Source organism: Cuculus canorus, chromosome 22 (assembly GCF_017976375.1).
Source record: "Cuculus canorus isolate bCucCan1 chromosome 22, bCucCan1.pri, whole genome shotgun sequence".
Taxonomy (NCBI): Eukaryota; Metazoa; Chordata; class Aves; order Cuculiformes; family Cuculidae; genus Cuculus; species Cuculus canorus.
In genome coordinates, this window is record NC_071422.1 from 4,929,322 (window position 1) to 4,952,336 (window position 23,015).

A 23,015-nucleotide genomic window follows, 5' to 3' on the forward strand; every position below is an offset into this window, starting at 1 on the left:
CAGGCAGGACCAATGCTATTTCGCCGCATTAGAATCGTTCAATCGGGGGAAAAAAATCCACTGAGGCAATTTTTGTTACAAGTCTGTATTTCTTACAAAAATAAATATATGAAAACTCTGCTCCAAATCCAAGACCAGGAGCCAGCCTGTGCAGGACAGGAGCAAGCATAAAGGCTCTGTGACAGTCTCTGCTCAGCGTGGCCGGGCACCAGAGCTCTCCAGAGCACCATGGGATGCCCGGACAAACGGCATCTCCTGCCTGTACTTCATGGCAGTGGGTGGTTGGCGCCTCAGCAGTTGGTCACCACTGTCCTTGGGGTCAGGGTCATCGTAGATGGTTGAGATGAGGATAGGAGAGTCCCGTCGGGGCTTTTTCACCTTGCTGAATGTTGGCAGTTTCTCCCCATGGTACCTAGAAGGAAGCAGAAGTTTGGTCCAACACTGCTGAGGTAGTTGGACATCCCAGTGCATCTCAGCTTATGGCCTTGTGATGCAGGGAGAAGTGGACTGATCTGAAGAGATGGCTGAGTTGGGGTTGTTCACCCTGGAGAAGGCTGCAGGGAGAGCTTAGAGCAGCTTCCAGTGCTGAAAGGGCCTCCAGGAAAGCTGGGGAGGGACTCTGGATCAGGTAGTGCGGGGAGAGGACAAGGGGAACAGCTTTCAGCTGAAAGACGGGAGACTGAGATGAGATTTCAGAAAGAAATGCTTCACTGTGAGGGTGGGGAGGCCCAGGTTGCCCAGAGAAGTGGTGGCTGCCCCATCCCTGGAGGTGTTCAAGACCACATTGGATGGGGCTTGGAGCAACTGGATCCAGTGGGAGGTGTCCCTGCCCATGGTAGATGAGTGGAACTGGATGGCCTTTGAGGTTCCTTCTAACCCAAACTGTTCCATGATCCTACGACACCGGGCAATAAGGATTCTTGTCCTACTCCTGGCTGCGAGAGTGCTCTAGGAGGAGAGCCAGCCCTCACGGTGAAACCCAGCACCACACAAAGCCTCCAGAAACCCAGCAGAGAAGGGAGTGGTGCAGTAGCAGAGGGGACCCTCAGCCCCCAAGTGCAGCTCTCTGTGCTGTGCAAGCCTGCAAATGGTTGCAGCCCCATCTCACACCACAAGCTGCTCTAAGGAGCACTGAAGTGTCAGGAACAGCAGCGTATTCAGCTCCAGAGCGCCGAGGTAGACCCTACTAGCAGCAATGCAGGGGACAGCAGCCCCCTTGGACAGCCTCACAGTTCTGGTCCACACTCCGCTCCTCTCACAGAAAGGCAGCTGCTGCACCAGCCCAGAGAGCCCGGGCAGAGGCTCTGAATCCAGCCAGGTAGGGCTGGGTACTCACCCTAGCCCCCTCTTGCATCTGGGATTCTGACCCTCGTTGTCCAGAGCTTCAGCCATTCCAGAGTTGCTGCTGCCCAGCCCCAGCCCTTCCGTCCAGCCCTGCTGCTCCAACACCTTCCTGCCAAAGCCCTGGGAGAGGGGAAGAAACATCAGAGAGTTGCCAGATAAAGCCCATCCTCATCTGTCCAGACCCCCCTGTCTCCTCCTCACACCCAGGAGGTCTCCTGTCCCCATCCCACAGCCTCTGAGCATCCCCACCGCAGCCGTTCTGGTCCTGCTCTGTCCCTCCTGAGCAGGCAGGCAGAGCTCACCTTGGTGTGTCTCTCAAAGGTGCCAATCTGCTGCCCTGAAACGGATCCATCCTCCAAGCCATCCCGCAATCGCTGTTCCAGCCACATCTGGACCGAGTCCCGAGCATCCTTATCGCCTCCATCTAGGGAGAAAGAAGCAAGAGTCAGAGCCACACAGCTCAGGAAAGCTCTTTGCTACTGTCATTTCCCCCAGAGCACCACACAGCAAGGAGGCAGAACCTGTTCTTTTTGGCAACTCTCCCTGTCAGACAAGAAAAACGTTGTTTCAAGCACAATGACGTCCTGGACGCTTTCAAAGGACGACAGAGTCAAAGAATTCCCCACTGGAGAAATTCTGCAAGGTCAGAGTTTCCCAGCCTCCCTCATTTCCTACAGGGGGTTCAGCTAAGGTACCTTTGTCATAGTAGATGCTCATGTCCACGTCCCAGTCATCCGCAGTCTGCTCGTCAAAGTCTGCCAAGGGAAGGAAAGCACTGGTTTTAGTGATGGTTGTTTAGGTGTGACATGGAAGAGCTGTTTCCTGGTGGCCCAGCTTCCCATTTTCTCTAATAAAATGGGAAGGAGGTGGTACTGGAGACATCACAAACCCAGTGCTCAAACAATGGGCTACCAAGAAGGACCACTGGGGTCTCTGGTGACTGGACTGAATGACTTTGTGATCAAGGGAATGTTTAAAAACAGCAAGATGCCACATCTGGAACGCTCATACACGCTTATTTCCGATTCACCTGCAGGGCTGGGCCCCCAGCTCGTGGTGGCGAAGTCTGTGACACAAACACCAATGTTACCTCCATTCTGCTCCTGCCAATACTGAGCATCCGTGTAGAAGACAAGGCCGGAGCCGCCTTTCTCCCACTTCAGCTCAATCTCCTCTTCAAAAAGCCGCTCCTCCACACGGTCCTGCTTAGTGACGTCCTCATGCAGCGCCTCGTGCCGCTCCCACTCCTCACAGGTATCATCATCCTGCAAAGAGCCGAGGAAAGGTGGGTGACACCAACAGCACGCAGCCTTCTTCCCCGTCCCCTACCCCTTGGAATGCCTTCCCTATGAAAGAGCTTTATCAACAGAGCTCGTCTCAGCCTGCTCCTTTCAGGCACTGACACGACCGGCGCTGATGACTTCATTCCCCTGACTAATGCCATGTTCGGAGTCAGCAAAGAGAAGTGGTGAAAAACACCACATCACACCCACTCCGTGGCATGGCTTTCAGCAGCGGATCCCATCCGTAACACAAAGATGCCCATGTAAGGAGCAGGCGTGTCGTACGGAGAGTCAGCACCAGTAACAAATTAATTCCACTCAAGCTGATCCCTAAAGAGATTGTGTGGGTTCCGGTGAGGCGTCCGGCTGGCACAGGCACCCATCGGACTGACCAGCTTTACTGCTGCCTGCCTGGTTTTGGGACAGAGCCCATTCCAACTCAGGAATAGCCAAAAGAGATGCAGGAAACAGCCTGTGAGAAAGAGCCTGTTTAGTCTGGAGAGAAAAAGACTGAATAAAATGTTTGTAAAGGAGGGAACAAAGCGTTCTGTGTTGCTAAGAGAACCTCATGGGATAAAACTGCAGCAAAGAGTTGGCGCTTGAGCTAATTCTGGCAGAGCAAAGAACGGGAATGGCTTGCCTCGGGATTGTGCTCCCTCTCTAATGACAGAGGGTTGAGGGAACAGGCTAGACCGGCGCTGTCGGCGGAGGGAGCGAGAAAGCCTCCGGAGAGCCTGGCCAGCCCCAGCTGCGCAGAGCCTGTCACCCAAAGCCATTTTTCCAAGAACGACAAATTTCAGTCACAGGAGCATTCCAGGTCAACTACTGCACAGCTCTGCTGGCATTTCCAGCACACGGATGTGCTCCCAAAACTCTGGTCACCGCGTTCACAAGCGACAGCAGAGCCCATCTACCACGCAGCATGGCACAGATCTGGTCCCGCAGCGCCAGATTCCTTGGGATCAAAACCTCAAGGCTTCAGCCTGACTAAAACTCCTTCAGGGCTTGAGCCCCACAACCACCTGAGAATCACAGAATCATAGAATCATGAGGTCAGAAAAGACCTCTCGGATCGTCGAGTCCAACCATTCCTGTCTGCCACTAAACCATGTCCCTGAGCACCTCGTCTACCCCTCTTTTAAACGCCTTCAGGGATGGGGACTCAATTACCTCCCTGGGCAGCCTCTGCCAGGGCTCGATGATTTGGGCAAGCGTTTTTGGAGGTGTTAATGCCCACATTGTTCACACACCAAGGGACTCAGAGCACCAAAATGTGAACAATCGTATTTTAACCCCATTTTTAGACAAGTAATTTATACAGTACAAGTAAAAGATTAAAAATGAGCTGAGAGAGAGTTATATCAGCCCTTTCAGCTTCACAGCTACAACAGCTAAGCTTGGACAGTGCTAGAAAAATCCACTTACGTCACCCGAGTGCAGCTCCTCTTCCTCCTTCTCCTGCCGCTCCTCATCCTCCTCAGCACTGGCTGGCTGAGTCACCTCAGGTCTCGCCGCAGGCCCCTCTTCCTCTGTGATCTCATCGCCCGTGGCAGTGTAAACTCTTTCTTCTTCTATAATTGTCTCAGTGTCCTGGTATTCAAAAGGCACATTCCCATACCTACGGGATGAGCCCGTCTTTGGAAAATCCAGCTGCAATTTCTTGATAACCCGTGGAGGCAGCCTGCAGGCCCGGATCAGCTCCAGGAAAACTCGCAGGGGGGTGCCCACGTTCCCATAAGGCATGAAGGAAGGCGGATTGAACTCAGGGAGCCGCTTCAAGTCTGCTTCTGCGACAGATTTGCCAGCAGCCATGTTGTCCCTGCTGTCCATGTCTGGAAGAGAGAAGAAAAGGTTTTGTGAGGAACATGCTCCACCAGAGAGGAGAAAATCAGGGCCTTTCTGGGTGGGAAGAGGACAAGTAGACTGCAACCTGACTCTTCATAGGGTGGTTTGGCTTGGAAGGGACCTCAAAGCACGTCCAGTTCCACTCCCTGCCATGGGCAGGCACACCTCCCACTGGATCAGGGGCTCCAAGCCCCATCCAACCTGGTCTTGAACATCTCCAGGGATAGAGCAGCCACAACTTCCCTGGGCAACCTGTTCCAGGGCCTCCACACCCTCACAGCAAAACATTTCTTCCTAAGATCTCATCTCAATCTCTCCTCTTTCAGACGAAAACCATTCCCTCTCATCCCCTCCCTGCACTCCGTGATCAAGAGCCCCTCTCCAGTTTCCTGGAGCCCCTTTCAGTACTGGAAGATGCTCTAAAGTCTTCCTGGAGCCCCCTCTTCTCCGGGCTGAACAACCCCAATTCTTAGCCTGTTCCCACACAGGAGGTGCTCCAGCCCCTGGACCATCTCTGGTGGCCTCCTCTGGACTCGTTCCAACAGCTCCATTTCATTCTTATGTTGGGGACTCCAGAACTGGACACAGGGCTCCAGGAGGGGTCTCCCCAGAGCGGAGCAGAGGGGCAGAATCCCCTCTCTCACCTGCTGCTCCCACTGCTCTGGATGCAGTTCAGGACACAGCTGGTTGCTGGGCTGTGAGCACACACTGCTGGCTCACATTGAGCTTTTCCTCCAAGTCCTTCTCTTTCTGCCTCAGAAGTGATTTAAGGCAATAAGGGAACTCCAAGGAGGGTTTTAACCTCAGGCTGGCTGCTGGGATGCCCAAGTGTGGGATTTTGGTGCCTCCCCAGCAGTGCCCTCTCTTTTCCCTTCAACCCCATTCCCCTCTCCTCTGCGTTTCCCTTTCCCATTCCCACCCAGTGCCCCTTCCCTTTTCCCTCTCCGTCCGCTGCCCCCCTTCCTCCTGCTCCGTTCCCATTCCTCCACCCCCTCCTTTCCCGTTCCCTTTTTCCTCCCCTCGGTGCTCGTTCTGCACGCCCCCCCGCACCATTTCCTCCTCCTGTTCCCGGTTCCCTTCTCCCTCCATTCCCTCCCCTCCACCCCATTACTCCTTCCCTCTCTCCATCCTCCCCCCCCTTTCCCTAACCCCTGTTCCCCATTCCCTCCCCTCAGTGCTCATTCCCTCCCCATACACTCCCCCTTCCCTCCTCCAGTGCCATTCCCACCCCCTCCGTTCCTCCCACCTCGTTCCTTCTCCCTGGTGCCACTCCTTCCCGGTTCCCACCCCCTCTCGGTGCAATTCCCTCCCCATCCATTCCCCATTCCCTCTCCCTCCATTCCCCATTCCCTCTCCCCGGTGCCATTTTTTCTCCCCCCATTCTCTCTGCCTGTTCCCTATTCCCTCTCCCTGGCGCCATTCCCTCTTCCCCCGTTCCCCGTTCCCCCTCCCCGGTGCCGTTCCTTCTCTCTCCGTTCTCCCTCCCTCCGTTCCCCATTTCCTCTGCCCAGTACCCACTCCTTCCCCGCGGTGCCACTCCCTCTCCCCCTGTTCCCTCTCCCCGTTCCCTCTCCCCAGTGCCATTCCTTCTCCCCTCATTTCCTCCCCCGTTTCCCTCGTACCCGTGTAGGCCCCGAGGCGGACCCTGCGGATCACGCAGCGGCCGGGCAGGGAGACGCCGCCAGGCCCGGCCCAGCGTTTGCCAGAGTAGAGGCGGACCAGGCGGCGGGCGCGGCCGGGCCGCACGGCCACGGGGCAGCAGCAGGTGCGCGGCTCCTCGCCGGCCGCCGCCGGGCGCTCGGGGCGGTGCCGGTAGTGGAAGCAGAGGAAGCCGCCCGCCTCCAAGAACTGGCTGAAGTAGGCTCGGAGCTGAGCGGAGCGCAGCGAGGCCGGGATGCCGCTCACCAGGCAGTAACGGGCGGCGGCGGCACCGTCCTCGGCGTTTGGGATGGGCGCCGCCATCTTGCCCCGCTGGGAGGGCGACGGGCGCGCGGGGGTGACGTCACGGGCGGGGGCTGGGCGCGCGGAGAGTGACGTCACGGGCGGCGCGTGGAGAGGGCGCCCCCCGGTGGCCGAGAGAGCGCACGGGGCAGCGGGCGGGGGCGGATTCCGGGCGGGGGTCACGGGCTCCCATAGGGGGAGTTAAAGGATCCAGTGTGGGGGTCACGGGCTCCAAAAAGTGGGGGGGAGGTGGTCTCCAGGCTCCAAAAAGGGGGTGTCACAGGCTCCAAAAGGGGGGGGTTAAGCTCCAAAAGGGGGGGGGGTTACGGGCTCCAAGAGGGGGGGTCACGGGCTCCAAAAGAGGGGGTTTACAGGCTCCAAGAGGAGGGGTTATAGGCTCCAAGAGGTGGGGAGGGTCATGGGCTCCAGTGGGGGGGGGGTCCCAAGCTCCAAAATGGGGGTCACAGGCTCCAGTGGGGGGGTCGCAGACTCCAAAAAAGGGGGTTACAGGTTCCAGTGGAGGTGGGGGGGGTTACAGGTTCCAATAGGGGGGCATTACAAGTTCTGGGGTGGGGAGAGTTACAGGCTTAGGGGGTGCAGGGTTGTTACAGGCTCTAATGAGGGGGGTTACAGGTTCCAGGGAGGGTATTATGGGCCTGGGGGGGTCACAGATCCTGATCCCTCCCCTCAGGGTTACAGGCCCCAATGAGGGGTCACAGACCCAGGGAGGGTCAGAGATTCCAGGAGGGTCACAGGCTCCAACGAGGGGTCACAGCATCAAAGGGTCACAGACCGAGGCAGGGTTCACAGGATCTGGGCTGTCACAGGCTCTAATGGGGCGGTCACAGATCCTGGGAGCTTCACAGGCTCCAAGGGGAGGGGGGGTCACAGGATCAAGGAGGGGCCCAAGGTCCCAGTGGGGGTCAGAGGCCCTGGGGGGGGTCACAGGCTCCAATGGGGGGATCATAGGATTGGGGGGTCACAAGCTGGCAAGGATCATAAGCTGGGGGGGGTCACAGGCTTGAGGGGGTCACAGACACCAAGATGGGGGGGTCACAGGTCTGGGAAGGGTGACAAGCTTGGTGGGGTGTCACAGGGTTGGGGGGTGTCACAGGCTCCAGTGAGTTGTCACAAGTCTGGGGGGGTCACAGCATTAAGGGGTGTCACAGACCCCAAAGGGGGGTTACAGGGCTGGGGGGGGTGGGGGCTCTCCCCAGTGCCGAAGCACCCGCCTGCCTGGTTTGGGGTGACTCAAATGCTTCTCGCACCCCACTGCCCTGCACACTCGGGGCTGCGTGTGGCCCTGCAGAAACCACCGGTGACTCACGTGCTCCCTCCCCATGGAAAACGTCTGTCACGGGGCTGAGATCCCCTTGGGAGCTGCTGGCACCGTTGGGCAGTGGTGGGAGAGGTGGAAGGTGGGATGGGAGAAGGTTTTGTGTGAGTGAGGGCGATGGAGCACAAGGGCACGGCAAGCAGAATGGAGGTTTGGTGATCCGGTAGCAGCTGCATCCACCTGGGACATCCCCTCATCCAGACGGGCTACGATTCCACCACCTCTGTGAATTCCTCTGGAGGGGTTTGTGCCACAGGGCTGTTCTTCCAGGTGGATTTTTCGGGAAAGCCCCTTTTCATTCCCACACGGGGCCCGCAGGTGTTTTTTTTCAACCTCTCAGAAATTCAACCTCTAAAAATCCACCACATTCCAAAAACGTAAAAGATTTTATTACAAAAATAATTTACTGCATCTTATGTACAAACCACCAGAATGTCTGCTTATAAAACACCGATGGGAACGCGTTCGGGAAGCTGGAGGTGGGAAGAGCGAGCTTCCAAGGTGCACAGCCAGCTCAGACTCTGGGCAGGGAGGTTGGGGTCCACCAGGAAACCAGATGGGCTCACCCCGTGGTGGGCACAGCTCGGAAATTTGTTATCCCAGCACTGAGGGATAACCATGGCCCAATCGGTGCTCTGAGGTGATGCGTTGCTCTGCTGTGCTTCATGACATTACAGGAAGAAAAAATCATGGAATGGTTTGGGTTGGAAAGGACCTCAAAGCCCATCCAGTTCCACCCCTGCCATGGGCAGGGACACCTCCCACTGGATCAGGGGCTCCGAGCCCCATCCAGCCTGGCCTGGAACCCCTCCAGGGATGGGGCAGCCACCACTGCTCTGGGCAACCTGGGCCAGGGCCTCCCCACCCTCACAGCAAAACATTTCTCCCTAAGATCTCATCTCAATCTCCCCTCTTTCAGCCCAAAACCACTCCCCCTCATCCTACCCCTGCAATCCCTGATCCAGAGCCCCTCCCCAGCTTTCCCGGAGCCTCTTTCAGTGATAGAAGCTGCTCTAAGGTCTCTTCTCCAAGCTGAACAACCCCACCTCTCTCAGCCTGTCCTAGGATCTAGGGAAAGGCAGGAGGGGGGAACCTGCACACTGTACAGAGTTTAATACTCTGGCTTTTCCTGGTGCCTGGGGAAGATCCTTCATGGATATTTCCAAGATTTCAAGCAGAGCAGACAGAGCAAGGCTTCACCCAGAGCTCATTCCACAACGGTAAGCAATCCCAGTGAGGACCAGAACATGGCAGAGTCGAGCCATGTTAGTGGAGGACAGACCTCAGCACTTGGAGCTAACAGGGAAACACACATGGATTTAAACAGGACTAAGGATTCAAAGAGCCAAAACTGAGGCTGGGCACTAACCCCACCTGCCCTGAGGTCTGCACGCAGGCAGCACAGCAGCTCTGACTCAAATCCTGCAGCCGCGCTTCCCGAAATGGAGACCAGCACTGGCGGAGTGGGATCAGCTCTAAACGTCTGCTAACGCAGAGATATTTCTGCCAGAGGCTGGCTGAATCCTCTGGCCTCAGCCCTACCAAAAGGACCAGCTCTCCGATGATTCCAAAGCATTTCTCTGGCTAAATCCCTGCTTCCACATCGGCTGTGCGGCCCGGCAAGGCATGGGGAGCATCCACGGGATGTGGATTTGTGCCGCGTGAGCCAGCTGCTCGCTGTTTATTTCGTACAGCATTTCCGTGATGAGCTTGACGATGTCCGCGTTGCCGATGACAGGTCGGAAGAATAGATCTGTGATCAGGGCAGGAGGGATTGATTTTAAGGTGGAAGTGATCAGCAAAATGCGGGCAAACCGGCCCTGGTCCTCGGGCTGTAGGACCTCCTGGAGCGCTCTCTGTGCTTCCTGCTGGAGACTCTCGATGTACAGGGAGGCCCTGAGCCCAGAAATATCTGCCAAGGGAGAGGAGGAGAAGCTGGTGATGAGGGAGGCTGGAAAACAGCCCCAGGTTTCTCCCATCCCCACCCTTCCCCATTTCTCATGGGCATCTCCAAGGCCTCACTATGGAGATGCGCCCAGCTCCCAAGATGCAGCTCTTCAGGGCTGTTATTTTGAGGGAGGAAAAGCAATAAAGTGGGCAAACACACTTTACAAATTAAACCCTGGGTTCCTTTGTTGCCTGCAGGGCAGACAAAGGTCCCTGGCTCTTACTGCTTTGTTTGCCATCCCTCCTCCCTGCTTCCCAGTGTGTTTGGTAATGATCAGCGGTAGAGATGAGGCAACCAGCCCTCCTCGTGCTCACACAGAGGCTGCTGAGCCCAGAGGCGCGTGTTCAGTGCGAAGCGAGTGTCGGGCACTCACCGGGATTGAAGAGAATGGCTCCCTTCAGGTAGGCGTATTCCTTGGGACTCAGATCCAGGCTCCAAAAGGAGTTCAGGCAACACTGGAGCCGCTGCACGGCAGCCAGCGTGGGCTGCGTCCACTCAGGCTCCTGCTGTTGGCTTTGGCCATCGAGGAGAATCTTCTTGAGCATGCTGGGAGCTGGAGTCTCCATCACCTCGAAGGTCACCATCTCCTGGACCAGTCCCAGGAGGAAAAGGGGGACCCAGCAGCTCTCCAGCAGCAAGAGTTGATCTTCTCGTGGCAGCAGGCGGAAGGAAGGCAGGTTTTTCATAAAGCTGATGGTTTTCCCCAGGACATTGGAGGCCGCCTGGCAGGTGAGGTGTGGGCTGCGGAGGCAGACGGTGCGGCGCCGGTGGCAGAGGCAGCGCCGGTGGGCTGGGCGGCGGGCAAGGTTCTGGCTGAGGAGAGTGTAGAGGATGGCAGTCTGCTTGTCCTCACCGCGGCACTGGCACCTCTCGCAGCCCACCTCCATGCCACTGGTGGTTGTAGCTCAGCCGCGCAGCCGGATCCGCAGCAAAACTCAGCTCCTGCTACAGCAGATGGGAAAAAGCCGTAAAATCCCTCCCAAACAGGCTGGATTCTCCTTGTCTTCCCAGCTCTGCCAGCTCACAGCTGCTCAAACCAGCTCTTATAAGGCTGGGTGGCTCATGAAACACCCCCTCTGCAGCCTTGACCCCTCCACGATTAAGCGGTCCTCATTAAAACAAACGAACCCAAATGCAGGTGTCCTGGGGCTGATTGGTTGGGGCAAACGAGTTCTCCGCGCAGCGTTCAACGGCCGTTTTCTCAATGAAGTGCCAGCGGGTTGGGCAGCCTTATCACCATGACCCAAAGAGGATAAACAGAGTCATTAACCTGGCCCGTACCACAGCACCAAGGTCTCGCTCCGACAGCTGGCGCTGCCGGCGGGTTCACACACACACACACACACACAGAGGGTAACAGCTCTGGCCTTGGGCAAAGCAACCTGGAAGTCGTTTTATCAGCAGTTGTTGGCCTCACCTTGCTGATGGTGTTATTATGGTGAGGAAGAGGAGCCCAGAGAGGAGAGGAAACAGAGGAAATGCAGGGCAAGGAAGGGCAAATTCCAGATTTTCTCCTTGAATTACCTACCAGGTGTTTTTATCTTGGGATTGAGGAGCTTCTGAGTGCTGCTTTCCAGGGGGTTGGGAGCAGGGTTAGGGTGAAACTTCACCGCTGGGATGGTGGTAACTCAGCCAGAGGAAAGGCTGGGACCCCTGGGAGGGCACAGCAAGGCTCAGCTGAGACCCAGGGCTGGGTCCACAACCCCTGCCCGCCCTTCTGGCCTCTGTGCTCACTCAACCAGCCTCTCCACTCCTTACTGGCCTCTGCCCCCACTACAAGCTTCTGCTCCCTTTCTCCCTCCATCTCTGCTCCCCACCCCAACCTGCCTCTCCATCTCCTGCCCTGCCCTCTACCCCACCTCTACCCTTCCCAGCCAGCTTCTTCTCCCCAACCTCAGCCTCTGCCCCTCCCCAACATCTGCTCCGCATGGGTCTCTGCTCCCCCAAACCGGCCTTTCCACCCTCCTTCAGCTTCCATCCTCTCGTCTCCCGCTCCCCTGGCCTCTTCCTCCTCCCCAGCCTCTGCCCCCCCTCCAACCAGTCTGTGCCCCCCATCTCAGGCTCTGCCCCCCTCATTTTTCTGCTCCCCCTCCCCTGGCGTCTGCCCCCCGCTTCCTCACTGGCTGCTCCTCCCTGCCCCCAACTGGCCCCACCACACTCGCCCCCAGCCTCCTCCCCTACCCCCTGGCATCTACCCCTCCTTCCCCGGCCTCTGCCCCCATCACAACCAGCCTGTGTTTCACTCCCCACCAGCCTCTCCCCCCAAACCAGCCTCTGCCCCCCACCACCCCAAATCCTTCTCTGCAGGGCTGCTCTCAATCTCATCATTCCCCATCCCATACTGAAATCGGGGATTCCCCCGACGCAGATGTAGGACTTTGGCCTTGTTATAGCTCATGAGGTTCGCCCAGCCCCGCTTCTCCAGCCTGTCCAGGTCCCTCTGGATGCCATCCCCTCCCTATGGTGTGAAAGTGCCCCCTCCCCGCTCTGCTGGTATGGCGTGCACTAAGCCGGGCAATCTCTGCCGCAGCTCTCGCCGCACACGACTGATGGCGATCGCTCCCCCGTGTTACCCAGGCCTGATTAAAGGCTGCTCCCTTTCTAAAACTCCAAAACGACTCTTATAAGGTTTATTTGCCGACATTTTCTGTCCCACGCTGCCCCCCTGCCCCCTCAACCACGCGGGTCGCGGCCTCCCTCGACCTTTCCGGAAAGGCGCCGTTTGCCGTTGCTATAGCAACCACCCCGCGCCCCGCCTCCCTCAATTCTATTGGTCGCAGCCCTGCCAATCATCGGAAAGCGCGGCGCTTATTGGTTATTCCTTTGGCGGGAGGGGAGGTCATGTGCGTATGGCGCTACTTCCGGTGTCACCGCCTTTCGCTTCCGGTTGCGGCGTGACGGGAAGGCCGAAGCGGGAGCCATGGGTCTGAGCGCGGAGGAGGCGGCCGAGCAGGAGGATCGTTTTGACGGGATGTTGCTCGCCATGGCCCAGCAGCACCAGGGCGGCGTGCGGGAGGTACCGCGGGGCCGGGCCAGGGGGAGCGAGCGGGGCCCGGCGGGGTGGGGGAGCCTGAGCCCGGGGCGGGGCGAGCTGGAGCCCCGGGAAAAGGAGGGGAGCGGAAGGGTCGGTGGGGCGTCGGGAGAGGAAGGAGGCGGGGGAGAGCCGGCTTGAGGAGGAGGAGGAGGAGGCGACGGCGAGCGGGGTCTGGGCGAGGAGGGAGCCAGGGTCCCGGGAGGGAGTTCATGGACTCGTGAGATGTGGAATATTTCAAAGTGGAATCATAGAATAGTTTGGGTTGGAAGGGACCTCAAAGCCCATCCAGTTCCAACTCCTCTGCCATGGGCAGAGACACCTCCCACTGGATCCCGGGCTTTAAGCCCCATCCAACCTGGCCTTGAACCCCTCCAGGGATGGGGCAGCCACAGCTTCCCTGGGCAACCTGGGCCAGGGCCTCATTACTCTCGTCGTGAAGAAATTCCTCCCTATGTCTAGTCTAAATCTGCCTCTCTCCAATTTATACCTGTTGCTCCTAGTCCTATCACTACAAGCCTATCACTATTTTGATTTAAGCTAAAGCGCAGTGAAGTTTCATCTAAGCAGTTGCAGTTTTTGAAAGTTAGGCCGAATGTCCTTCTGATAGTGTGTTTACAGTGTTGTTTTCTAGACACTGTTTGTTCCTTGAAGATATAACATCTTGTTATATATACCTTGTGTTCAGTGTGTTCTGTGCTGAACAGATGTCTCTTCTTCTGTAATCGCCTCTGTTTGGAGTCTTCATCTATCTTAAAGCCAAGGTCCAACAGAGAGCTGGAGCCAACTCCAAATTAGCAAGAGCTTTGACTTCAAAAGCTTCATAATATTAAAATTAGATCTTGGAAAGTAATAGAATATATATGTATGCATGTAAATGGGAAATATATTCTGTAACCAGCCTTTGTCTCGCTGCGCGCGATTGATGGAGATCACTCCTGCATGTTGCTCAGGACTGATAAAGGATACTTGCTTTCTAAAACTCCAAAATGAGTTTTATTTGCCAGCGTTTTTGGTATCAGTGAGGGGTTGAGTCGGGACCCCCAGGAGAGGGGAAGAGGAGCCATGGGTCCCTGGGAGAGGGGAGCTGGTGGGGTTGTGTTTGTGGAATCCAGTTCCCGTGTCCCACTTTCTCAGCACAACCACCATGGAGCGGCCCCCTGAGCCTCACTGAGTGCAGTCTGTGACCACAATTCCCCTCATCCACTGACACCAGATGCTTCCCGCTGAGGTGGCGCTGCTTGGGGGCTTGGGATTGACCGACAGGACTGTGTGGGAGCATCTCCCACACCAGCAGACTGGGACACTGACAGTGCTCACAACAATGCTGTAGCTAAACCTCTGGCTGGGTTGTTGGCAAGACAGAACGCTTAAGTAATAAGGGAAAGATGAGCTAAGTGTGGATTTCCATAGGGGTGTCTGGGGTGCTGGTTCATAACTGCGAATTCATCAGCTGTATCTGGCAGGCAGCAAACAAATTCTAGTGTTTTGAAGGTGAAGAGGATGAGTTTGCACACTGGGGGAGGGTTCAGGCGCGTTAGGAAGCAAAATATGGCATTGTGTCTGTGTATGCATGCGTGTGTGCAACCATCCCCAGATTTAGGATGAGAGGAAATGGCCTCAAGTTGCACCAGGGTGGGTTCAGATTGGATATCCAGGAAAAGTTTCTTCATTGAAAGGGTTCTGGGCACTGGCAGATGCTTCTAGGGAGTCCTATCCCTGGAGGGATTTAAAAGATGGGGAGGTGAGGTGCTCGGGGATCTGGTTCAGTAGTGGACAGGCACAGTTGGACTCGATGATTTCACAGGTCTTTTCCAACCAAATGGTTCTGTGACTCTATAAAATTCCTGCCTCAGGTGAGCCGGAAGAACAGGGTGGGCGTGGGTGACCTGGGGGAAAACTGCTTCTCCTTTCTTTGTGCGAACCACACAAATGCCCCATCTGAAAACTGGGAAGCCAGGAGCTGGAGCTCCATAAAAGCCACTGGGTATTTTCCTTGGGAAATGGTCGTGAGGTTGATTTTGGTAGGATCCTGAAAAAGACAGGGAGTACCAGGAATCATAGAATCATTAAGATTGGAAAAAAAAAACTAAGCTTGTCCAGTCTAACTGTCAGCGCAACCCCACTGTGCCCGCTAAACCATGTCCTGAAGTGCCGTGGCTTCATGTATTTTGAACACCTCCAGGGATGGAGACTCCACCACTGCCCTGGGCAGACTCATGTGGGTCTTCATCACTCTGTCAGTGAAGAATTTTTTCCTAATATCCAGTCTAAACCTCCCCTGGCGCAACTTGAGGCCATTTTAATACAGGCTGCTTGAGAGGCACGAGGTGGCTTGGAGCAATCTTGTCTCACTGTTCTTTTCTCTCTCTTCCTCTAGCTTGTGAACACCTTCTTTAGTTTCCTGAGGCGTAAAACAGATTTCTTCACTGGTGGAGAAGACGGAGTAGCGGAGAAGGTAAAAAGAAAACCATATCCTCCAGCTTTTATGCCTTCTGACTTAAAGCCAAGGCTGTCTGTCCTGTGCTGGCTTCCTTGCCTGAGCAACTCGAGGTGTTGCAGCACAGTTGGGGACCAGCAGCCCCTGATACTGATGTAATATGTTACTGAGATGCGGTGACAAGAGCTTCAGGCGACGCACTTGTGATCCCCTGGTTGAACAGCACTGGTAGTGCTGGGTTCCTGCCACGCTGTGGCCAAAGGCTTGTTTGGAAAGCAAACCTGCCAGACACACTGACTTAACAGGGACAGACACCGCAGTGCTGATAACCCCAGGTTACCTTGTTTATTCACCTCAGAAAAAAGCATAAAGTCCACATCTCTGTGTCTTTGTCTCTGGGTTGCGGAGCCTGTAGGGAACCAGCTTGGGGCTCTGGGCAGCCTCCTTGGAAGCCTGAGTATCTCCTATCCAGCAGGTATCCCTCATCCAGCTCTAGAACAGGAAAATGGAATTGTTTCACTGTGGGGAAATAAGAACCAGAGCATTCAAATACCAGCTGAGGGTTTCTTGCTTGTACTGACCAGTCCAGCGGCTCTTACCCTTCGCCGACTCCCGTAACTCCGCTGCTGCAGTGTGGTATGTGCTAGGGCAGATGTTAGTGGCTAACACAGGGTCTAATGTGCTCCGTCTCATCGCTAAAGTGGCAAAATTAGGGCAGGTGAGAGATGGGAAGGAGGATGGTTTCCAGGAAAGGAAGAAATTCCTGGGAATTGTGCTCCCAGGGAGTGAAACCCTGAGTAGTATTTCAAAGATGGATCCTGGCTGCTGCTAGTGTCAATTCCATAACAAATCTGTGTCCCTGACTGTAAATGAAAAGCATTTTTGTCCTTAGGTATTATCTATTAAAGTGCTTTATGGTCCTCTGGGAAGGTGCTCCGTATGGAGTCTCTGACACCATAGTAACCACAACAACAACGAGGGCAGCTGCTTCCCCAGCCCTGCTCACACTTCGGCATCAGAGAGAAGGAGGAGAGGGTGGGAATGGCGTTGTCCTTTAGGGGTCCCGTTTGAGGAGCCTTTGTGGTGTGGAGTGAGAGAGTCTGTTGCGATAAGCTTAGGCAGTGTGCATGGGTCATGGTGGAGGCAGAAACAGGGGCTGAGAGATGCATGTCTCGAGTTCTGTATCCTTGGAGACTCTGGACATGCGGTGTGTAAATAAATCTTGCTTTCCCCTTTACAACAAAGCAGAAACACTTGGTGGTTGCTTAAAAAACTTCGAGGCTTTGAGTTGCTCTGAGAAGATGCTGGATCCCCCAGGAAGTTTCTGGGATGTACATAAACAGGTCCCTGAAACCCCTGCCTGGGAGTTCACTCCACCCCAATTCCATTTCTCAGATCTGTATTGTTTTCTGGAGCAGACCAGCTTTCATACGTGCTGCTTAGCACAGCGCTGCTGGCGTTATTGACCACAGGACGATCACACTGGCTTCCTGCCTGTGTACTCAGCTTTCTCTCCAAGTGGAACAACCGTTTGCATCGGAGACCTTGAGATCTTGCTTTTCCTAGTCACAACAACAGGAGAATCTGGGCTGAGGGTTGAAGCAAAGATTTGTTTGCGCCCTCCGTGTAAACCACTGAGCTCTTGAAACGCTTCTCTAAATCATGACACCGAACCTCCACGTAGTGCCTGAGGGAAAGGTCAGAAGCCAGTAAAAAAGCTCGATCCTGTGTCTCTGCTTCCAGCTGTCCTAGGTGTATGGAATAGCTATCAGATGGCTGGGTTAGGAATCGGCTTGTCCTGCTGGAATTGCACAGAGGCCAAAACAACTGGAGAAATTTTATTTCTCTATTATCTCTATGGAAATACACTCCAGGTGTGAGGAAGAACTAGGAACAGCTAAATCTCCCCTCCCTTAGTTTAAAACCAATACTCCTTGTCCTATCACTGCAGTCCCTGACAGGAGCCCCTCCGCAGCTTTCCTGCAGCCCCTTTTAGTACTGGAAGCTGCTCTAAGGTCTCCTGGAGCTTTCTCTTCTCCGGATTTCAACTAGGTTTGAAAAAGCATTGTTTTTTAACTCCTCTGACCTGTATTCCTGCATTTCAGCTGATCACAGAAACCTTCAGCTATCACAACAAACTAGCTCAGAAGGAGCGGAAAGAGAAAAAGGCTCAGCAAGAGGCAGAGCGGCGTGAAAAGGCAGAGAGAGCTGCCAAACTTGCTAGAGAAAAGCAAGAAGCAAACGAGCCAAGGATTAAGGAACTTACAGATGAGGAAGCAGAAAGGCTGCAGCTGGAGATTGACCAGGTGAGAGCGATGTCTGGTGCCTGCAGGCACCATCTAGGTTGTCTCTTCCACTGTCTGGCATAGAGCTCAGGCAGCAGCGCGTGATGAGAATGGAGCCTTGTTCTTCTGCAGTGTCTGGACCTGTGCTTCGAACTTAAATTAGCCTAGGCCAAGCCTTTGCATTTCCATATGGATTCTCCAATAAGGCACACTGTCTTTCTGCCTTCAGCAAGTGCTCTTATGGGAGCAACGCCCTCTGCTGCAGCGCTCAAGGGGTGAGGACCATGAGAGTCTTCCCCTTGGCAGCACCACTTTGCTTTAACACATTCTTCTACCGGCCGAGGTTTGATTCTCTGTCAGTCTTGGGTCCTGTTCTTCAGTTTCAGCTGAAGAGGCCGAGGCCGCCTAGTGTTAGATTAGCAAGTGACACAAAGCACCAGCCTGACGTGTTCCTTCTCTTTTGAAACAGAAGAAGGAGGCACAGGGAGAGGTTAACAGTGTCCCAGTGAAACCCTCGGAGGCCGGAGGTGACTCTCTGGATTCTAGCAAACAGGTAAAGCTCATCAGGGGACTTTATTCCAGCTGAGAGAAGTTTCTGGACGACCACAAGAACTCATGTGAATGTGGGGGGTGTCCAGTCTGGCTTTCATTCCCAAATAAGGGGTTTGAGTCCTTTTTCTTGTAGTTATGTTTTAACAGAAACGCACCAGTTCATTTCGGGCTAAATCTATTCCACCTGACCCCAATTTCTTATAAAAAACAAGCATTGTTATAAGTGAAAGATAAATGGAAACTTGAAAAGCTGCTTTCTTTGTGCTTGAAATTGGCTTCTTAGGAAACAGATGACGAAGAGGAAGATGAGAAGGATAAAGGAAAACTTAAACCAAATTCTGGCAATGGAGCTGACCTTCCCAATTACAGATGGACACAGACTCTTTCAGAGCTGGATGTGAGTATCACCTTATCCAGGATCTGAGGAATCTCAGATAGGGAATAAGAGCTGCTAAGCAGGGTGGAGCCAACGCCCTGTACCTTGGTTGCCTGTGGAAGGTCGTTAGTTGTGCTTAACAGCAGCATTTCAATAGCTGGGAGGGAACTTGGTAACTAAATAAAATTCCCAGAAGCTGCAGTTACCTTTGCTAGACCTTGGTCTTGTTTAGAGAAAACATTAAAATCTGCTTCCCTTTTTATGGTCCCTTTGAGGTATTTGCTATCCTGTTGCCAAATTACTCCTGTATCCTTTCACCTCCTGCTCATTCAGTACCACCAGGAAGCTGTCGTGTGCTCTGTCTTACTCGGGTGAAACCAAGGCTAAAAGTCTTGGAACAATGGCTGGGGAGGGTAAGGAGAGGCCTCACTGGTCGGTTCCTCATGTCTGATCTTCGTCTGGTCCAGCTGGCGGTCCCTTTCAAGGTGAACTTCAGGTTGAAGGGGAAGGACGTGGTGGTAGATATCCAGAGACGACGCCTCAAAGTTGGTCTGAAGGGCCACTCGCCGGTCATTGATGGAGAGCTTTTCAATGAAGTGAAGGTGGAAGAGAGCTCCTGGCTGATTGAAGATGGGAAAACAGTCACCGTCCACCTGGAGAAGGTAAAGCAGAGGAATCGAGGAGGATTCAGACTCATCTGCTTCTTCCCTGGCGAAATAGGAGACTGACAAAACCTGTGATAGCCTTGGGCTTTGTCAGCTGACACAAAACCGCCATGCCCACCCTTTGTACAATGATGCAGTTGGAAGTGGGATGTTTTGAGTTCCCACTGTCTTCATCCTAACTTATGAGAATTCTGAATATCTGATTGATCGTTGAGCAGTCCAGGAAAAGCTAGAAGGAAATTAGTCGCTTTAAAGTTGTTCCCTAAGACAATAATGCCATGTTTCGACATGTTAGTGATGTGAAAATTCAGGATCAGACATTATTTTGTCCCTTGTTGTGTCCATCAGGCTTCTCCAGGTGATCTGTTTGTAATCCTGTTTATTTCATACTGAACGTGACATCTGATTTGCTCTCAGATTTCCCACTGGTGGAAATTCAGGCTACCTAGAGTGATTTGGAATAAAAGTGCCCTTTATCCATGCTCAGGTTTTACTGATATTGAGAAAACTATCAAAGGTTGATTCCAGCAGCTTTTTCCTGTGACTGGGATATAGAATTCCTACAGCAAGTCCAGGAAAAATAAGATCTTTTTCTTCTTTGTCCTTCAGATTAACAAGATGGAATGGTGGAACAAACTGGTCTCCACAGACCCAGAAATCAATACCAAGAAAATTAACCCAGAGAACTCAAAGGTAAGAATTCCCACATTGTACTGACTGAGCCTTAGAATTGTAGAATCGTGGAATGGTTTGGGTTGAAAAGGACCTCCAAGCCCATCCAGTTCCACCCCTGCCATGGGCAGGGACACATCCCACTGGATCAGGGGCTCCAAGCCCCATCCAACGTGGCCTTGAACCCCTCCAGGGATGGGGCAGCCACCACTGCTCTGGGCAACCTGTTCCAGGGCCTCCCCACCCTCACAGCAAAACATTTCTTCCTAAGATCTCATCTCAATCTCCCCTCATAAATCTGCTCACACTCGGCTCCTGTTCAACCTCTGCGTCTCTTTTACCAGCCTAAAACCTCAACAGGCGGTGCTGCTGCGTATGATGCTACCTTATAACATAAGCACTCCCAAACTTCAAATGAATGCATCCGAGTCTGTAGATGAGTGTCTGTATCAGTATTTCTGCAGCCTGTGCACACAGCGTAGCGCAGCCTCAGTGTGTTCCTGTTCTCTGCAGGCAGGGTTTGTGTGGGGCTTCTGAAGAGTTATTCCAATTTTGAGTCCTTGCTTTTAGTTGTCAGACCTGGACAGCGAGACTCGCAGCATGGTGGAAAAAATGATGTACGATCAACGACAGAAATCCATGGGCCTCCCCACGTCTGACGAACAGAAGAAGCAAGACATTTTGAAAAAGTGGGTAGACCTCATTAATTTGTGGTTTGTTTTTTTTTTTCCAAGCTCCTCTTTGACACAAATACGTGAGCAGAACACAGGTTGGCCTTCAATCCCCTGCCCGTGTTCAAATCTGTGGTTATGTAGTCATTGAGTTGTTGGCCATCCACCATCTATAAAAGCCAGTGAGGGTAGAAAGCATAATGGGACATTCTGGGTATAGCCTGGCTCTGGAATTGCCTTAATCTGCTGATTTCAAGTCCAGAAAGCATGTTTGGGCCTGGAGGTGCCATCTCTACTGAACTTTAACATGGTGTTGATTGTTTTCTAATCTCCTTCCCCTTGGTAGCCCAGATAATCGCCCCTCCCTGCACACCAGACACCTGTCTCCGAGCCAGTAGCGCTTTTATGTCTTTATTGCCTTGTTTAGCATCAACGCACCTTGGCAGGAAAATTACTCACAGGGCTCCCAAGGCCGTTTTCGAAGGCGTGGAGGTAATTCTAGGTCAGGCAGCTTCTTCAGCAGGTGCAAACTCACATCTTATCTCAGACCTGTTACACTACATCCTCCTTCCAGTCCTGACTCCTTTTCTTCCTTGCCTTATCTGCAGCAGCAGAAGCTTTGCTGATGAATGTGCTGAGTACAGAGTAGGGTGCAGCTGTTCTAGAGCAGAAATCATGCTTCTTTAGGGCCTGGATGTTGATTTTGTAGGATGGGGGATAGCCCTCTCCTCCACGGAAGTCCACGCACAGGATACCTCGTTGGCAAGGTCAGTCGTTCAGTGCTCTGGAAGTTTGGCTTGTGTGCAGATTGGTTGGCAAAGAATGGACAAGGAGTTTAGACTTTGCTCAGGCCAAAGTGGAGTCAGTGACACCCAGATGGGTCCGAATTTGTGCCAGCAGAGCCCTCCTGGCTGCTAAACGAGGACACTCTTCTTGCAGTATGTATTTCCATGGAAATGGAAAATGGAAATGTTGGGGTGGTGTTTCAGGGGAAACCACGAGATGAGAGCATGGAGGAAGACAGCTTTGCATGTGGATCCTTGTGGTTGTGTGTTGTGTCCCTGTTGGGAACTGCAGGCCAGAAAGGGAAGCTGGGAGCTTCTGTGTGTGCTGAGCACTCCTGATCACTCCTAGGGACAGTGTAATGTTCTCAGAACTTTCTGATGTGACAGCTTGAGTCCACACAGTCAGATCTGCTGGGACTGCAGTACATTTGAAATCAGGTTACACCAGTCTGAAACCAGATTTCTCTGGTCACGAGCTTCATGCCTTTTCACTGTCGCAGCACTGGAGATATCCTTACGTCTCCGGTAATGCTTAAGCTAACACGTTTGAGCTTAAACCGTAATCTGCCCTTGCAATCTCCCCTCTGCCCCGCAATCAGTGTCATAGCTGCTACGTGTCCGTCCGAGAGGTAACGGTGAAAGGGTGTGGGTTTGATAATTAATTACTCCTGTGTGTATGGACTTGCAGACCTTGATGGCTGGTAGGATTGCTGATAGCACTGAACTGAGGAAACTGTGTGTGTAGGATGGGGATTGTGTCCCAAGAAGCTCAGCAAAACAGCCCCTGCTGCAGAGGGCGCAGGGAGGAAGTCTATTTGGAAGCTGTGATGCCTTTTGTCCCCAAACAGAGCTGTCCTGTGGCTCCTGCTGACTCGAACTCACGCTCTTGTCTTTGTTTTCCTTGCAGGTTCATGGAACAGCATCCAGAAATGGACTTTTCAAAGGCTAAATTCAACTGAACCCACCCCTTCTCCCCCCTCTTTCAGTCAGCCCATCGAACGGGGCAGGATAAGTGTGGCTGGGTACGTAGGGACCCCTTACCCTGGGCAAGTAAACACTTCCAGCATCCCCACCTGAGCCTGCTGCGGAGGCAGCTTCATGAAGTCGCCCTCGGTTGTCTTGTGTTGAGCAGAACACAAGGCCACAGAATCAGCCTGCAGCAGCTCCAGTCAGCGCCATCTGCGATGCTTCCCAAGCGGCAGCCGGGAGAGATGGGGAGGGGTCAGAGCAAAAAGGCTGTAGGGTCTGGAAGAGTCAGGCTCGAGAGGTTTGGGGACATATCCTTAGTGCATTGCTTAGCTTCATCTCCTGGCTCTTCGAGCTGCTCGTCTATGCTTTGCCATTTTGCTTTGGCAGCAGGTACTTTCCAGTTTTTCTCCCTTCCCCCTCGGCTTTCGCACTCTCCTGCAAAATCAAGGGCCAGTTTATTTTGTAAAACAATTCTCCTTCTGCCTCCTTGGGAGGGGAAAACATCAATCTGGGAAAAAAAAACCCCAGCTACTGCAGCAGAGATGGACTCGGCTAGTCCTTGCTGCTGCTTCTGTTCTTGCCAGAAGTGGCGCAGACCGACCCCTGCAGGGCTCCATCACAACCAGAGAGGTTGTCCTGCTGTCCTACAGCGAGGCAGGGCTGGAGAGTCTGGCTGTGGGCAAGGGAGAGGATATAGAGTGAGGTTTAGGGGGTGCTGTTCTTGCTGGGAGCGTCTCCTGCCTCTTTTTCCAAGAGCCTCTCTCCCTGCTGACTACTGAAAGGCATCGCTGCGTTCTGTTCTGAGCTCCTGCTGATGAGTGGCATTAATTCTGCATGTCCGTATCATTGTAAAACTGCAACATAAAGGAAAA

General features: G+C 53.8%; 3 protein-coding genes across 5 annotated transcripts; 1 reads left to right on the top strand and 2 right to left on the bottom strand.

Annotated features, from left to right (window-relative positions):
* Positions 1-89: 89 nt before the first annotated feature.
* On the bottom strand, positions 90-6,457 carry GPATCH3 (G-patch domain containing 3). The gene is made up of 7 exons (XM_054086388.1): positions 6,095-6,457; positions 4,053-4,459; positions 2,435-2,609; positions 2,040-2,099; positions 1,647-1,768; positions 1,337-1,464; positions 90-412 (listed from the first exon to the last, which is right to left on the bottom strand). Exons 1-7 carry the CDS (start codon positions 6,432-6,434, stop codon positions 193-195), a joined length of 1,452 nt encoding a protein of 483 aa, XP_053942363.1. The 5' UTR covers positions 6,435-6,457; the 3' UTR covers positions 90-192.
* A 2,317-nt stretch (positions 6,458-8,774) lies between these two features.
* On the bottom strand, positions 8,775-12,362 carry NR0B2 (nuclear receptor subfamily 0 group B member 2). 3 transcript variants are annotated; one of them, XM_054086611.1, is made up of 5 exons: positions 12,271-12,362; positions 11,226-11,350; positions 10,826-10,926; positions 10,071-10,642; positions 8,775-9,661 (listed from the first exon to the last, which is right to left on the bottom strand). In XM_054086611.1, the coding sequence occupies exons 4-5, from the start codon at positions 10,582-10,584 to the stop codon at positions 9,288-9,290; spliced, it is 888 nt and encodes a 295-aa protein (XP_053942586.1). In that variant the 5' UTR covers positions 10,585-10,642; positions 10,826-10,926; positions 11,226-11,350; positions 12,271-12,362; the 3' UTR covers positions 8,775-9,287. The 3 variants fall into 3 exon arrangements, with proteins under 3 accessions (XP_053942586.1, XP_053942585.1, XP_009555859.1); XM_054086610.1 differs by lacking the exon at positions 12,271-12,362 and having other exon boundaries at positions 11,226-11,384; XM_009557564.2 differs by lacking the exons at positions 10,826-10,926; positions 12,271-12,362 and having other exon boundaries at positions 11,226-11,384.
* Positions 12,363-12,571: 209 nt separating this feature from the next.
* On the top strand, positions 12,572-23,015 carry NUDC (nuclear distribution C, dynein complex regulator). The gene is made up of 9 exons (XM_009557553.2): positions 12,572-12,713; positions 15,109-15,186; positions 17,274-17,474; positions 17,923-18,006; positions 18,289-18,402; positions 18,849-19,043; positions 19,656-19,739; positions 20,289-20,407; positions 22,082-23,015. Exons 1-9 carry the CDS (start codon positions 12,618-12,620, stop codon positions 22,131-22,133), a joined length of 1,023 nt encoding a protein of 340 aa, XP_009555848.1. The 5' UTR covers positions 12,572-12,617; the 3' UTR covers positions 22,134-23,015.

Excerpts from the sequence above, each read along its gene's own strand:
- GPATCH3 (XM_054086388.1), bottom strand. The coding sequence starts at position 6,434 with ATGGCGGCGCCCATCCCAAACGCCGAGGACGGTGCCGCCGCCGCCCGT. Across the intron at positions 2,610-4,052 it reads AGGAGCTGCACTCGGGTGAC|GATGATGATACCTGTGAGGA; the intron begins GTAAGTGGATTT and ends GGCTCTTTGCAG. Across the intron at positions 1,769-2,039 it reads GAGCATCTACTATGACAAAG|ATGGAGGCGATAAGGATGCT; the intron begins GTACCTTAGCTG and ends CTTTCTCCCTAG.
- NR0B2 (XM_054086611.1), bottom strand. The coding sequence starts at position 10,584 with ATGGAGGTGGGCTGCGAGAGGTGCCAGTGCCGCGGTGAGGACAAGCAG. Across the intron at positions 9,662-10,070 it reads AGCCATTCTCTTCAATCCCG|ATATTTCTGGGCTCAGGGCC; the intron begins GTGAGTGCCCGA and ends CTCCCTTGGCAG.
- NUDC (XM_009557553.2), top strand. The coding sequence starts at position 12,618 with ATGGGTCTGAGCGCGGAGGAGGCGGCCGAGCAGGAGGATCGTTTTGAC. Across the intron at positions 18,007-18,288 it reads CTCTGGATTCTAGCAAACAG|GAAACAGATGACGAAGAGGA; the intron begins GTAAAGCTCATC and ends TTGGCTTCTTAG. Across the intron at positions 20,408-22,081 it reads AAGCAAGACATTTTGAAAAA|GTTCATGGAACAGCATCCAG; the intron begins GTGGGTAGACCT and ends TTTTCCTTGCAG.